Source organism: Meriones unguiculatus, chromosome 20 (assembly GCF_030254825.1).
Source record: "Meriones unguiculatus strain TT.TT164.6M chromosome 20, Bangor_MerUng_6.1, whole genome shotgun sequence".
In the NCBI taxonomy this organism is placed as follows: domain Eukaryota; kingdom Metazoa; phylum Chordata; class Mammalia; order Rodentia; family Muridae; genus Meriones; species Meriones unguiculatus.
Window position 1 is genome coordinate 24,435,802 of NC_083367.1, and position 15,814 is coordinate 24,451,615.

The 15,814-nt window shown below is 42.3% G+C and overlaps 1 protein-coding gene and 1 pseudogene across 1 annotated transcript; one reads left to right on the forward strand and one right to left on the reverse strand.

Annotated features, from left to right (window-relative positions):
* Window positions 1-180: 180 nt before the first annotated feature.
* On the forward strand, window positions 181-9,826 carry LOC110565409 (vascular non-inflammatory molecule 3). The gene is made up of 7 exons (XM_021663099.2): window positions 181-522; window positions 648-778; window positions 2,933-3,125; window positions 5,154-5,445; window positions 6,391-6,761; window positions 7,894-8,067; window positions 9,539-9,826. The coding sequence occupies exons 1-7, from the start codon at window positions 310-312 to the stop codon at window positions 9,665-9,667; spliced, it is 1,503 nt and encodes a 500-aa protein (XP_021518774.1). The 5' UTR covers window positions 181-309; the 3' UTR covers window positions 9,668-9,826.
* A 489-nt stretch (window positions 9,827-10,315) lies between these two features.
* Window positions 10,316-15,405, reverse strand: LOC110565415 (large ribosomal subunit protein eL24-like; annotated as a pseudogene).
* Between the last annotated feature and the right edge of the window lie 409 nt (window positions 15,406-15,814).

Here is a 15,814-nt window from a genome sequence, read left to right on the forward strand (position 1 = left end):
TGAAAATATACCCAATAAGAATTTGACCAGTATGTTTTGTGTGGACTCACTGGTGGGTTCGGAAAGACTCCTCTTAAAGATGCGTTGGCCCCTGTGAAATGTCAACAGTTGCTGTAAACCCACGCCCATGCAGGTATGTACTTGGGGCTGCCAGTCTTTCACAACCTCTTTTCTCAATGCCGTGTTGCATAATATATCCACAGGGAGACAGAGGTAGCTGGCTGCTGGCAGGACTTTAGTTTGAATGGTCTTCCACTGATATACGGCGGAAGAATATTTCTTTTTTTCAAAGATCACCATATTTTAATTATGGCTCCATTATATTTTCCTAAATGTGCAGTGAGTTTTGTCCTCTTTGCCCAGGCTGTGGGTGCGCTGGACACTTTTATTGCTGCTGTATATGAGCACGCTGTTATATTGCCAAACAAAACAGAAACCCCCGTTTCCACCGAAGAGGCCTTGCTCTTGATGAACAAGAACATAGATGTTTTGGAGAAAGCAATCAAGCTGGCAGCCAAGCAGGTACTGTCTTTTTTTTTTTTTTTTTTTCTTCCTGTCAGGGAAGGCAGATAGATTTGCAGCTGGACCAGAATGTGGGTGTTTAGAAACAGCGAGAAACTTTTTCTTCCTATACTTGTCTTGAGCAGGGTGCACATATCATTGTGACCCCAGAAGACGGAATCTATGGTTGGATCTTTACCAGGGAGACCATTTACCCCTACCTGGAGGATATACCAGACCCTGAAGTGAACTGGATTCCCTGTGGAGACCCTAAAAGGTAACATCGTGCCAGAGAGTAACGACGCTTTCAACAGAGAGTTTGTGATGAGATGGACTAGCAAAGTCACAAGCTTGACTTGTCACTTTTCTGAGTCAGTGGCGTTAGACTGATGTGTCATAGTGCTTACTGCTCAATGTTTCTTTGTCTGGTGAATGACGTTAGACAAGAATGCTCGACTTGTTACTTACCACAGTCCTCTTTTGACTAGAGAAACTGAGCGTAAACTAGTATAAACTATTAATAACTGTGGTTTAGGCATAACTTTCTTGAAATATGTATAATTGTATAATTATATAAAATTTTAAAAGAAAATGAAATAGATTATTTTGGGTGTAATTACTTTTAGCTGCTAATTTTATATCTACATGGACCTTCTGACACTCATATCTATTGCCTCCAATTTTCACTTATGACAACAGGTGTCACTAGGAGAAGAAAGGGAAAGTTAAGGCTATGTAATTAGTAATTAGGTTAAGTGGAATCAAAGAAAGCCAGTTGAAGGCTGGGGAGAGGGCTCAGCCCATGAAGCCCTTGCCTTGAAAGGGTGAGGGCCTGAGTTTGATCCCCAGAACCCATATGAAAAAGTGGGAACAGAAACACACACTTGAATTCTTGGCAATGGCAAGGTGGGAGGAGGAGATATTAGAGCCTTAGAGCCTGCTGGCCAGTAAGTCCCGGACCAATGAGAGATACTGTGAGAGAGAGGCAGGGAGGGAAATAGTAACTGAGGATTGACCCCCAGAGTTGTCTTCTCATCCTACAAGGTACATATGTGCACTCACGAACATATGCTCACATACACATTGCACAGCGATTGCATTAAGCCATGGCAACCAAACAGATTTGTTGCCACTATACTACATAATAGTGAAAATTATAATAACTGCCAAATATATTTTATTCACAAAGAGTAATCTGCTTTCTAATATCTGTTGCCCAGTTTTCTGTGAAATCTTCCTCCTTCTATCTTTGGCCTCTGATCTGTTTTGTGAGCCACCGTGTGGTTGCTGGGAATTGAACTCAGGACCTTTGGAAGAGCAGCCAGTGCTCTTAACCTCTGCACCATCTCTCCAGCCCCTGCTTTATTGAGTACATTTTTTTATTCACAACACATATCCCTCACGCGAGAGGTGTTCAAATGTTTGAAGCAGTATTTCACCTCACTACATTCCTTTTCTTATTCCAAGACAAATATGAAGGCAATTTCATGATGTGTACTTTTTTCCAAGAGAACCCAGTAAGATAGAAAGGAAGCTGAATATCATATTTGGTGTGTGTGTGTGTTCATGTGTGTGTGTGAAAACTGACCCACCAGGCCTGTGTACCTGTGTTTACCGCCCCACTGCACAATACTGCATTAGCTCCCCATAGAAGAAGACCTGCAGAGGATCAACTGTTTTCTGCCACTTGGTATGTTGTTTTTGGCCACAGTTTACAGTCACAGGTTTGTAATATTCCAGCCGGGTGAGAGATGAGGCCCTTCTCATAGAGAAGTTCTCTGAGTTGCAAGCTGCTGCATAACTTCTGTTCCCCTTCAAAGGCAAGAATATTAGTTTCCCTTCAGTCTTCTCTAGGCTTTTGTCCTGGGATGTCTGGACCGTTAGAAGACACTGGAAATCATAAACACACACACACACACACACACACACACACACACACTCGCACACTATGTTGCACATAAGCTTTTGTTTTCCTTTCCTGTGCATGACATGCACGAGTCATTTCTCTGTGTGTCCATGTGAGCATGCACAGTGCATATTTGCAGGTCAGAAGGACAACCTTACAGAGGAGTGAGTGTGCAGGTACCATCGACTGCTCTTTCAGGTCGAATCTCCATGGGCTGGACCCTTGCCACATCAGGCAGGCTAGGAGACCCCAAAGATTGTGGGGTCTGTCCCCATCTCCCTTCTCCTCACTGCTGGGTTTACAGGTGCTGAGCCCGGCATGTTCTAAGATCTGAACTCAGGTTCTCACACTTAGAAGGCAAATGCTGTACTGACTGAGTCGTCTCCCCCATCTGCTTGTGAGTTTTAAAATCTTTTCTGCTGATCCTTGAACTAGAGCTGTTGCTTTATAGGAAAGGGCACAATTTAGTGTCACTTTGGAAGTCACTGTCATGTCATCAGCCTGAGGTGACATTTGCTGAATTAGGTTTGGCCACACACCGGTACAGGAGAGACTCAGCTGCCTGGCCAAGGATAACTCTATCTATGTTGTGGCAAATATTGGGGACAAGAAGCTGTGCAATGCCACCGATCCTCAATGTCCTCTGGATGGCCGTTACCAGTACAACACCAACGTGGTGTTTGACTCTGAGGGTAGGCTAATAGCCCGCTACCATAAGGTAAGAGTTACCCACGCCTTCACTCATCTCGCTTTATTCTGTTGTTTGTGATGTGTAGGTGTAGCTGTTTGCTATATTCTGGAGATGTAACTGTTACATAAACATCTCATAATTATTACTGCTTCTAGTTGAAAAGGCAATTTCATTTATTTGCATAACAATTAAAGATTCTCTTTGTGAATCAATCATAAAGTAGAGTATCACAAAATGCTAAAACAGGTGTTGTAACAGCCTCACAAATATTGAATATCCTTTGGGAAATAAGGAGAAACATTGTCTCATCTTTGAGTTAATGTCAGAGGATTTGGGGTTACATAATCTGTTATTATTTAATACTAAGACACCATTTCAAAGTGACTTTTTAACGGCTATGAAACAAAATCCAACAGAAACTGGTTAAAAAAAAAAAGGAAGGGAAATATCCATGTTTGTGTAGCTGAAAAAAATATCACAGAAAAGGCAGGTCCCATTCTAGGAGCAATTGGTCCATCTAGGAGATATTATCCACCCCTCTAGGTCTTATTAGCAGCTTTTGCCCAGGATAGTTGTCCTTTTGAAAGTCACGTGACTATAGCACAGCACCAAGTTCTCATCTTTATGATCAAAGTCCACAGAAAGATGTATTTCTGTTAGTCAGAAACCCCAAAATGGCCTCCTCACTCCTCCATTCCAGCTAGGTTACATACCAGTCCTGAATGAGCCATTTACTGTTCTTTAGGATGCAAGGCCACAAAGGAGGTGAGTGGAGGAGCAAGGGGCCTCAGGAGCACCGGGATGTGGGGTAGCTGAGGCCAGACTGCACCAACACACACACTGGACTGAGTGGAGACCCAGCTATGTAAATGCTCTGCTCCTGCCCAGCTTAAGCCATCAGGATTCAGGAAAGACCAAACTAATGCAAGACATAGTTAGCTGCCTGACAAGAATAAAGATGTTGTTGCAAATACTGAGGACAAAGAGCTGTGAAACTTCAGTCATCCTCAGAGAAACAATGACCATGGCATTTCTTTTAAAGAAAAAGATTTAGTTGGGGCTAGCATACAGTTCAGACGGTTGGTCCATTATTGTTATAGTGGGAAGCATGGTGACATATAGGCAGACAGGGTGCTGGAGAAAGAGCTGATAGTTCTACATCTGCAGGCAGCAGGAAAAGACAGTGAAACACCGGGCCTGACTTGAGCATCTGAAACCTCAAAGCCCACCCCCAGTGACACCCTTCCTTTAACAAAGCCACACCTACTCCAACAAGGCCACACCTCCTAGTAGTTCCCTATGGGCCTATGGGAATGGGGGCATTTTCATTCAATCCACCAGTCCCCATGATGGTTGCCATCAATAAAATACCTACATCATGGAATCAGCCATCAGGCTGAAAAAATAACTAATAGCTTGGCAAGACTTAACTCCATAGTGGAAATAAATTTTAAGTCAACTTCATTTAATTTTTATAAATGCCACAGTAGAAATGATGAAGTTTGTTTTATGAACACATGCTAGACCTCACACAGAGAGTGCTGTTGATATTTGACGAACACAGTGGAAACAGTTTTAAAATGATAAGACTCGGGAGTTCATCCTGTCTGGGAGACAGAGGATGGTTCAGCATTCAAGAGCACACACACGGCTCTTACAGAGCAACCACAGGTACCTGTAACTCTGGCTTCAGAGTACCTGCCTCCTACTTCTGGTCCATTGGTAGCCACACTCACACGCTTACACACAGACACTTACATATAATTAAAAATAACGCTTTTTTTTTTCATTCTGCAGTTTTAAAGAGAGAAACATTCACATGTTAGGCATCATTTGATTTCATTTATTCATCAATGGTTAAAAATAATGTGTTTTGATTAATGTCACAGTGCGGGAATTCACAGATGGTTAGTTTAATAGGCACAATGCCCGCACATCTTCCTGTCACTGTATGCACATCAGGATATGTGGAAGAAAAGATTTATGGGTATTGAGCACATCTATTGACAAATTTGTTCCGTACTAATTTCCTCCTTCTCTGCTTGTCGCTGACAGTACAACCTTTTTGAGCCAGAAATTCAGTTTGATTTTCCCAGAGATTCAGAGCTGGTGGCTTTTGACACTCCCTTTGGCAAGTTTGGCATCTTCACTTGCTTTGACATTTTTTCTTACGACCCGGCTGTGATGGTTGTGAAGGACTCTCAAGTCGACAGTGTTCTCCTCCCTACGGCATGGTACAATACCCTACCCCTACTTTCAGCTGTCCCCTTCCATTCAGCGTGGGCCAGAGCCATGGGAGTCAACCTGCTTGCAGCAAATACCCACAACACCAGAATGCACATGACAGGTAGCTCTGCCTTCCATCAAGTGGCAATGACAGACTTGGGAAAAAAAACTCCTCATTGATTTTCAAGTCAAACTTTTCTTTAACAGCTCTATGGCTATCTCTACTCTCATAAAATTAATAGCACTAGGGGTTTCTGCTTGAGTTTTGATGTATTTGTTTACCTGTTTGTTTTCTGAGGGCAGGAAACCAGTTGTTCTGTTTTTGAGACTGGATCTTGTTATATAGCCCACAGAGACCTAGAATTTATGATCCTTCCACCTGAGCCTCCTGAGTGCTGGGGTTACAAACTTTCAGTGCCAAGCCTGGTTAGCAGCATAGGTCTCTGCTTAAGGAGCTTTATTATGGTAAGGAAAGAAAGCAAATATTACCTCTATGCTTCACGAGGGAAGGTCGGAGTCATAAAGAAGTCAGGTCATTAAAAAAAAAAAAAGTGGTCAGAGAGGTGGCTGGACCATTAAAGGCTAAGTTCACAACCAAAGATACAAAAGACCCTCTAGAACTAAGGAAGGTCTATCATCTATTAGTAGTATTGAAATAAATCTGCGATGACAGAATTACTGAGCATAATAAGTTTTAGAGTCTATTCTTGGTAGTAACCTCATTAAAGGTAATACTTGCTTTCCTTTTGACTAGCTTTCACTGTGGTAAATGAATTTTAAATCCAAATCGATTAATTAAGTCACCGGAGAGTTGAAATTATTCTTCATGTTTGGAGTAATTTTTTTTGTTGTTGTTGTTAAATTGGCTTAAAAGGGGAAAATTAAAAAAAAATTAATAAAATCAAAACCTTCAAACGATTATTTCAGCATATCATGCAGAGAGCAGAGTCAATTTACACTGAACTTACAGTCACATCCTTTAAAAAGCTGTTGTGCTCTCTTGAGCTCTCCTTTGTCACGGTAAAGAGGCTGGGGGAACCTGTGCATGTCTTTTTGCTGTTCGCAGGGAGCGGGATCTACAGCCCTGAGGCAGTCAGAGTGTACCACTATGACATGGAGACGGAGAGCGGCCAGCTGCTGCTCTCGGAGTTGAGATCTCGGCCCCGCCAGCACGCAGCGCCTGCAGCGGTTGATTGGAGCGCTCACGCCCGAAGTACCGAGCCCTTCTCCACAGAGCAGGCAGAATTCCCGGGGATGATCTATTTTGATGAATTCAGCTTCACGAAGCTTATGGGAAGCACTGGAAATTATACGGTTTGCCAAAGGGACCTGTGCTGCCACCTGACTTACAGGATGTCTGAGAGTCGACCGGATGAGGCCTACGTCCTGGGAGCTTTTGATGGACTGCACACTGTGGAAGGCCAATATTACTTACAGGTAGAATGCTTGGCTACCTGACCGCTACGTTTTCTTCTACGCCACTGCTCTTTGTTGCTGTGGTAACAGACCAAGACTAAAAGTAACTCAGGGAGGAAAAGGTTTCTTTGGCTCACTGTTGAGATCACAGTCTATCACCCGGGGAAGTTAGGGCAGGAACTCAAGGCAGGAGCTAAAACAGAGACCATGGTGGAAGGCTCCTAATTGGTTTGTTCTCCATGGCTCCCTTGGCCTGTTTTCTTATACTCACGGCTGGGCCCTCCCGCATAAATAATCATTAAGGAAGAAAGGGCTCCCACAGACCTGCCTAAGGACAATCTGATGGAGTCATTTCCCCAGTTGAGGTTCTTTTTTCTAGATGATCCTAGCTCTGTCAAGTTGACAAAATATAAAATAATCAGAACAAGCGTCATAGTTTTTCCTTAAACATTGAATTAAATTTAGTTAATTGGTATAACGTTGCATTTTTCATGGATTTATCTGCAGCCCCCGAATATGTAATTTAGCCAGAACAATTTTTTTTTTCTTGGCTACAGGTGAAAAACATAAAGCAGATTGAAGAGTTCTTTGCAGACAAGTTCAAGTTTAAAAAGACACAACTTCTATGAATCCTTTCCCTACTTTAGAGAACTGTTTTGCAAACTCTTCATCTAGGGGTTAAATTAATTTGTGAACCAGTGTAGCGTATGAATGTATGACTGAGATAAAAAATAGAATTTAACAAAAGCAAATACTTTATAAAACAATCCAAAATTAGAATGACCAAGAACACTGACCTTTAAAATTCTATCTCATTTTTTGCCTTTATGAAAAGTGTAATAACTGCCGGGCAGTGGCGGCACATGCCTTTAATTCCAGCACTCAGGAGGTAGAGGCAGATGGATCTCTGAGTTCAAGGCTAGCCTGGGCTACAGAGTGAGTTCCAGGGCAGCCTAGGCTACACAGAGAAAACTGCCTCAGAAAACAAAACAAAACAAAAAAACAAACAAACAAGCAAACAAGAAAAGAAAAACTGTAAAGATCTTGTTCTACTAAATTTGACTTAAGATTTAGCAAGCTGTGGCTGCTCAGATGGAAACTATTCTTTGACATGGAGTTATGACTACTTTTTTCCTTTCCCTCTTTTACACAGATATGTACGTTACTGAAGTGTCAAACCACCAACCTGAGAACTTGTGGGGAACCTGTGGGGTCAGCTTTTACCAAGTTTGAAGAATTCTCCCTCAGCGGCACCTTTGGGACAAGCTATGTTTTCCCACAGATTGTCCTAAGCGGGAGTCAGCTTGCCCTGGAAAGATATTATGAAGTAAGAAGCTTTCAAGAAGATAAATTTCTTTTGAATAGATGAAGTAGACCAGAATAATCAAGATCATTAAAATAAAGGGCTGGGAGGTGGTGGCTCATGCCTTTATTCCAGCATTTGGAAGGCAGAGGCAGGAGGAGCTCTATGAGTTAAAGGCCAGCCTGGTCTACAGAGTGAGTTCCAGACTGAATTTATCCTATAATAGACAAGCTGGGGTGCATTGTTCTACAAAATGTGAAGTCTTGGGGGACTTAAAATTAGACTATGGATTGCTGATAACCCTTTGTATAATACAGAAAGTTCAAGTTAAGCACAGTTTGTTAAATACTGCAGCTGTTTATTATTAAATGCTGAGCCTGGTGGAGCAGCCTGAAATCTAAACTACCTAGGTAGGATGGTCAAAAGTTCAAGGCCTGCTTAGGGTACGAAGTGAGTCTGAAGCTAGTAAGAGGCAGGTGGATCTTTGTACGCTTGAGGCCTGGTCAACATAAGCTCTGGGACAGTCAGGACTACATAGAAAGACCCAGTCTTAAAAAACCAAATAAAAAATAAAACACACACACACACACACACACACACACACACACACATACACACACACTGGTTGAAGGGATGGCTCAGAAGTTAAGAGCACTTTCTAGTCTTGCAAAGTACCTAGGCTTGGCTCCCAGCATGAACATACAAAAGCAGTTACAACTGTGCCTGTAACTCCTGTTCTAGGGACTCTGATGCCCTCTTCAGGCTTCCTCAGATACGGCAAGCACACTGTGCAGCTACACATATACAGACACACAGTCATATACATGAAATAAAATTAAGCTGGGAAGATGGCTTAATGGCTTAGAGCACTTGCTGCCCTTACAGGGAACCTGAGCTTGATTCTTAATCCCCACACGGTAGCTCATGCAATCTGTAACTCCAATTCTAGGGGCTCCGTGTACAACACTCCTTCTGACCTCCACAGGCAACAAGCATGCACAGGGTAAACAGACACACGTGCTAGTCAAATATTCACACATGTAAGATCAGTAAGTAAATCTAAAGAGTAAATACACATTTTTAAAGAGTTATAAATATAGATCATGAGCAGAGACTGTGTGCAGCATGCACAAGCCCCTGGGTTCAGTGCTCAGTATGGTGGGTACAGAGCTTATATCATGGAAGAAACCCTGCATACGGAGCTTATTCTATGGGAGTGTTAAGAAGTCGTCATAATGCTACCAATAGTTGTGTAGTGGTATACAAGTTTAAAGAATATGTTGTACATTATTTAACTACCCTTAAAAGAGATTATTTGCCACATTTCACCCCCATCCATCTATGTAAGACCAAAGTCATTAAGCTGAGTCTTCTGCCATGAAATCATGTGTGCTTTCTGCCACCCAATGCTGCTCCGGGGGGGTGTTTCTAGAAGGAGATGGTGCTTGGAAGCTGGGCTCTGCGTTGGAGCTAACCCTTTGCCGTCTTTCATCAGGTTTCAAGAGATGGATGTCTCCGGAGCCGAGGTGGAGCCCCTTTGCCTGTCTTAGTGATGGCCCTGTATGGAAGAGTGTTTGAGAAGGACCCCCCACGCTTAGGGCAGGGACCGGGGAGGTCACAGTGAACGCCTTCATTGGGGAGTGTCAGGATTAGCCTGCCACAGTGAGTGGGCATGAGTGAGAGAGGAGGGAACAAGAACCTGCAGTGTTTGATTAGAAGACACAATGTAAGCTGTTAAAAGGACAAATTAAACCAAGAAATAAAACAATGAAATTAAACAAAAGCAGTCGGTGTGCTTTGGCCTAGATGTGATTTGTTTCCTCCAAGATGCATGATCAAATTTAATTTCCATTGTGAGTACTAAGAGAGTGGGGCATGTAAGAGACTCCCAGACAACTGACTCCATGATGCAAGTGCCATTCAGGCTGTAAAACACAGCACACAAACAGCACCACCTGCCAACACGAAAGCAAAGGCCTAATCCATCAAAGTCCGTATAGTTCCGGGAAAGTCTCTGAATGTACTAACCTTGTTTAGCCTCTATAGTTATGCTTCTGGCTAATTGTTCTTATTTAGCTATTCTTGTATGTCAGCTCAGAATGTGTGTGTGTATGTGTGTGTCTGTCTGTCTGTCTGTCTGTGCAGGGCTTAGCATACAGCAGGACTGTTTCCCACCATAGGAAGTCTTATGCCGCTGTTAATAAAAGGGAATTAACAAATATGTGTTACAGAGATTGTGACACCCTGGGGAAGGATTGTAGACTCAATCCAATTATAATTAAAACATTTATTGATCAGCTGCTAGCAGGACGAACAGTCTCTGAACCAAATTTGAGATTGCTGGGAAGGAGAGGCAGGGGGAAGAACTTTTAAAGGGAAAGCCACACAAGAATGTCAAAATCTATGCAAGCAAGGAAAAATTGTTCTGTCCTGCCAAGTTCAGTGGTTAAGGCAACTCAAAACAATCTTGGGTACCTGGCATAAGCAAGTTGCAGAAACGAAACAAGAAGCAGTTAGCCATAGCGAGTAGATGGTCACAGCTGTACATTTTTGAGTGGAGGTTACTGAGTCAGGGTTTCTGGGAACCCACAAAGGGCTTGTGGGTACCAAGATGGATGCATAACATAAGATGGAGCTTCTTTAGCCATAGTAGTGGGCCCATGAATTTGAACTAGAACCATGAGTCAATCTATTTCTTTATAATCTACACAATATACAATATTGTGTTGTTAATAAATGAAAGCAGGTTACCATACGGTTTGGGATAGCATAATTTCTTTCTTTTCTTTCCTTTTCTTCTTTCTTTCTTTTCTTTCTTTCTTTCTTTCTTTCTTTCTTTCTTTCTTTCTTTCTTTCTTTCTTTCTTTCTTTCTTTCTTTCTTTCTTATGTTAGAAACAGTTCTTTATTTTAACTCTGTTCTACCAAGTTAGGGTTTTCCACCAACTTGGGAGCAGAGATCTTCCCAGGCTTCACAATCTTTTGTTTAGGTGCTGCCTTTGTGGGGGCCTTGGCAGTAGCCATTTGCTGTCTTCTTTGATGCCTGCTTAGCTTTTTTTTTTCTTTTTTTTGCTTCCTTGGCAGGCAGCCCCGACAGCCTGGCTCTCTGAGCTTTCCTAATTTCTGGTTTCTGATTCCTCTTGGCCATTCTGTCAGCAACAGATGCACCAGTGATGGCCCACTGGAATTTGAGTTCTTTTCTTTTGAAGCTCTTCCAACTGTCCCTTGTGCTTTTTTTCTGTAGAGGACAGTCCAGTTTATCTACCGAGGATTCGTTTTGGAAAGGAATGTGTACTCCCATTTCGCATTAAGAAACTGGAAAACCTTCACGTCTGTCCTGTCCTGGTGCCACCACGTGTCTGGCCTAGATCTTGAAGCCACTGAAACTGCACAACTGGACCTTTATGTTGATAGCTGCCGGCCTGCCAGAGGAAAGATGGCGAAGAGAAAGAAAGGATCATGGGAAAACATAAATTTCTTCGCATAAATTTCTTAAATAGAGCTGCACCCATATTTTAATGTATCTCTTCAGGTATATGTAAATATGGAATGTGTATTTATGTAAGAGGAGGGCTTCTTTCGCAGGTGTATACAAATCATGATTCCATCAGGTGAAGTCTAATTTCATGTGTTCACTTGATTACACGTGGATGCTCAGTTGGTTGATTAAACATTTCTGAGTGTGTGACAGGGACCTTTCTGAAAGAGTAGCATTAAAATTGATGGGCTCATCCCAGATGAGGGAAGGCCCACACAGGCAGACACAGAGAGGAGGAGGGCCACTCATGGGCCAAAGGCTGCAAGCTTCACAAAGCTGCAAAATGTCTAAGAAGAAAGGCCACCTTTGGTGGCTGAGAATAGATCTCATCAGCTGAGACTAAGCCTGGAGTCTGATGGCTCTGCACCTGAGGCTGGCAGATGGATCAAATTCTGGAGCTGTGTGCCAGTTATTTACTACTTCAGGGCCCAAGAGTGCTGAAGTTCCAAGTGTGTGCATGGCACTCACAGCTCTGTCTTTCCGCCTTGTTGTCTATACTCAGGTAGACTTGCAAGTATGAAGGCAGATCTCTGCCTATACCGATGGTAGTGTAAACAGCTGCTTCCAGCACCTTTGGGAGACGCCCCTCACTAAAACAGCCATTCTAGGCAGATGAGATAGCTTCTGCTCCATAGAATGCAAAAACAATTGTAGCCAGCAGAGGGCCCTGGTACCACAGAAGAATAACAGGATTCTGGCAGACATTAAACCAGTTGTTCTCAATCTGTGTGTCCTGACTCCTTTGCTGGAGCAGCATATCAGATATTTACATTAAGATTCATAACCGTAGCAAAATTACATTTATGAAGTAGCAATGGGAATAATTTTATGATTGGGGAGGGTCACCACAACATGAACTCTATTAAAGGGTCGCGGCCTTAAAAATGTTGAGAACCACTGCATAACACATTTGCTCAATACAGTCTTTGCTATGGCACAAACCAAAGGAAAAATAGGAGTCCACATGTTCAGCGGAGGCTACCCTGCCTCTGGGCTGGTGACAGGCACCCTCCAGCTTTCAAGGAGCGAGAAGGAAGGTGCTTCAGCGCTCTGTCTTTTCTTCTCATTGTATTTCTTTTCTGTTCTCCACGTGGTTGCTAGGATTTTAATGTATTGCAGTTTTTAAAATGTTTTATGTTTCTGTTATTTTCCTTCATACTAGTTTTATTTATGTATTTTTCCATTATTGGGCAGTATTTTTCTTTGCCTTATTTTAGCTTTTTTTGGTTTGTTTCCTTCTGTCTCCTAGCTCTACATTTAATAGCATCTTTGTTTTATTTTATTGGTTTCTTAAAAATGATTCTCGTAGTCTGGCATGGTCATGTATGCCTTTGAGCCCACACTAGGGAGGCAGAGGCAGGTGGATCTCTGTGAATGTGAGATTAGCCTGGTCTGTTTAGCAAGTTCTAGTCAGGGTGGGGCTAGGTAGTGAGACATGGTCTCAACAAACAAAGCAGGCACTGTGATGTGATGGCGATTCTTGTCTCTTAAGCTGACTGCATCAGGAATCAACTAAAATCCAAATGTCTGGGCACACCTGTGAAGGATTTTTGTTTTTCTCAACTCTTTGAATTGGGAAGAACCACTTTTAATCTGAACCACACCTTCTGCGGCAGCCTATGTAAAGAACATGAAGAAGGAAGCTTGCTCTCTTTGCCTGCTTGCTTTCCCTCTCATTATCAAGTCCATTCCTTTGCTGGCATTAGAGCCTACTTCTTCAGGATTCCAGTGTACTGCTGAAGACCAGCTGAGACATCCAGCCTCATGGACTGAACAACTACTGGATTCTTGAACCTGTTGTTGATAGACAACCATTGTTGAACTAGCCAGAACACAACTTTTAAACGATTTTTTAAAAAATTTATTTGTGTGGGTATGTGTACATGAGGGCAGGTGCTTTGGAGGATCCCTTGGAATTACAGGCAGTTGTGAGCTACTGGAGTGGGTGTTGGGAAATGCACTCAGGTACTTTGGAGGAGCATCAAGTGCCCTTAACCACTGAGCCTTCTCTCTCTTCCTCAGAACACAACTTTTAAAAATTTGTTTTAAAGGTCTATTGTTCACCCTCTGTGTATTGGGGAAGTTCCTGTAGTTTTGCTAATACTTTCTGGTTCTATTGCACAGCGATCTGATAAGATGTGCTTGAATGTTTTTCCTGCTTGTGTTTGTGTGTGCCCTGTTTATGCCCTGTGCCTTTGAAGGCCAGAGGAGGGCATCTGAGCCCTTGGAACTGGAGTTAAAGATTGTTGTAATGTACCATGTAGGTGCTGGGAACTGAACTTGGATCTTCTGCAAGAGCAGCGAGTCCTCTTAACTGCTAAGCCATCTCTCCAGCCCATGACCAACAAACAGATGAATGGCCGGTGAGTCACAGAACATATCAGGAAGGAAATTTAAAAATTCTGTAACTCAAGTAGAAATTAAATGACTGCACAACCTACCAGAACTGTTGGCATACAGTTAAACCGCAAAAGGAGAGGTTATAGCTGTGAATGCTTACATCAAAACAATTACAAAATCTCACACTAATACAAATGCACTCCAAGGGTCAGATGGACAAGATCAATCTAAACCTTAAAACAGAATATGGCAAGAGATGATAAAGATCAGCACAATAATTAATTAAATAAAGACTTAACGAGCAATACATGAAATTGATCAAAGACTGTGTTCTTTGTGAGAACAAAATTAACCAACTCTTGGCCAAAATAATCAAAAGAAACAGAGAACAGATCCAAATTAATACAATTAGAATCTGGGTGTGGTGGCAAACACTTTTAATCCCAGAACTCTGGGAGGTAGAGACAGATGGATCTCTTTGAGTTTGAGACCAGTGGTCTACAAAGCAAGTCCAGGACATTCGAGCCTATGTAAGGAAACCATGTCTTAAAAAACAAACAAAAGAAGCATTGCACATCTTTATCCCCAAGGGGAAGTACAAATTAAAACTGTTTTGAAGACTAGGAATGGTGTGGTACATGCTTCTAATCTTGTTGGGAAGACAAAGGTAGCAGGGTGGCTGGGCCAGCCTGTCTAGATAAGACTCAGCTATACGACCTTTGGGCATATGCCTAAGCATACCACAGAGATTCATCTTTATAACTGTTGTATTCATGATGTCCAGGAAATGGAACCTGTTCAGGTGTCATCAACAAGTGAATAAAGAAATGTGGTCCGTATATACAATGGAGTCTTATGCAGCCATAAATAAAAATGAAAGCATGACATTTGCAGGGAAATAGGTGGTTCTGGAAATCATAACTTAAGCAAAATTAGGCAATCTCAGAAACACAAATACCACATTTTCTTTCATATGTGAGTCTTAAATTAAAAAGTGTCTGTGTGTTTGGGTATAGTCACAGAACTATGAAGGAGATTGATTATTAAAAGGGAGAGAGATCTTTAAAAAGGTGGGAATTATGAAAATAGATATATTTAAAAGGAAAGCAGAAGAGGGGACCAACTGGGAAAAGGAAGTGAACCAGCTTGAAGTAGGTGAGAGGGAGAGGGGAGGAAAGCATTGAGAACAAAGTGCAAGGCCACATACCAGTGAAGATGCCACTACGAAACCCAGTACTTTGTATGTTAATCTGAAAAAATAATAGAACAAAAGAAGAAAAAGCAACAAAGTCAGCGGGCTGACATTTGGTATAATAGTAAATTCTAGCAGTATGAGGCAGAGGTATATATGAAGGCCACAAAACAGAACCAGAAACTCCTCTGGGAGCAAGACAGGAGACCACTCAGCAGCAACCTCCTGAAACAACATTGCCAACCCATCAAAACCTGACCATTCTTCAACTACATTAGAAGCGAAGTTACCCATTGTGCCTAAGCCACATTGGGCGCCACCTGCAGGCTTGGATTTTTTACCAAACCTACTTTATTTAAGGTTCTTAAACACCTTTATCTCCCTTCCAACCGCCTAAACCTTAGGTAGGAGATTAGTAGAGGAAATGGCTGTAGACCTCTTTTATCTACTTGCTGCTAATTAGGGTTGATGGGTCTTTAGGGGATTACCAAACTCAGTCAGGATACCTGCAATCCAGTCCAAAAGCCAACACCAAGCAGCAATACAAAGTCAGTGAAAGCCACAAGACTCAGCTGGATTGTCCTTAGAAGTTCTCTGGAACATTTCTCTCTGCAAAGTCAACAAAGATCAGTGCAGAGATGTTGATCCAAAAAGCGATGTCTCACTGTGCGTGGGCCCCTATATCTCTCCTCTCCTCAGAGTC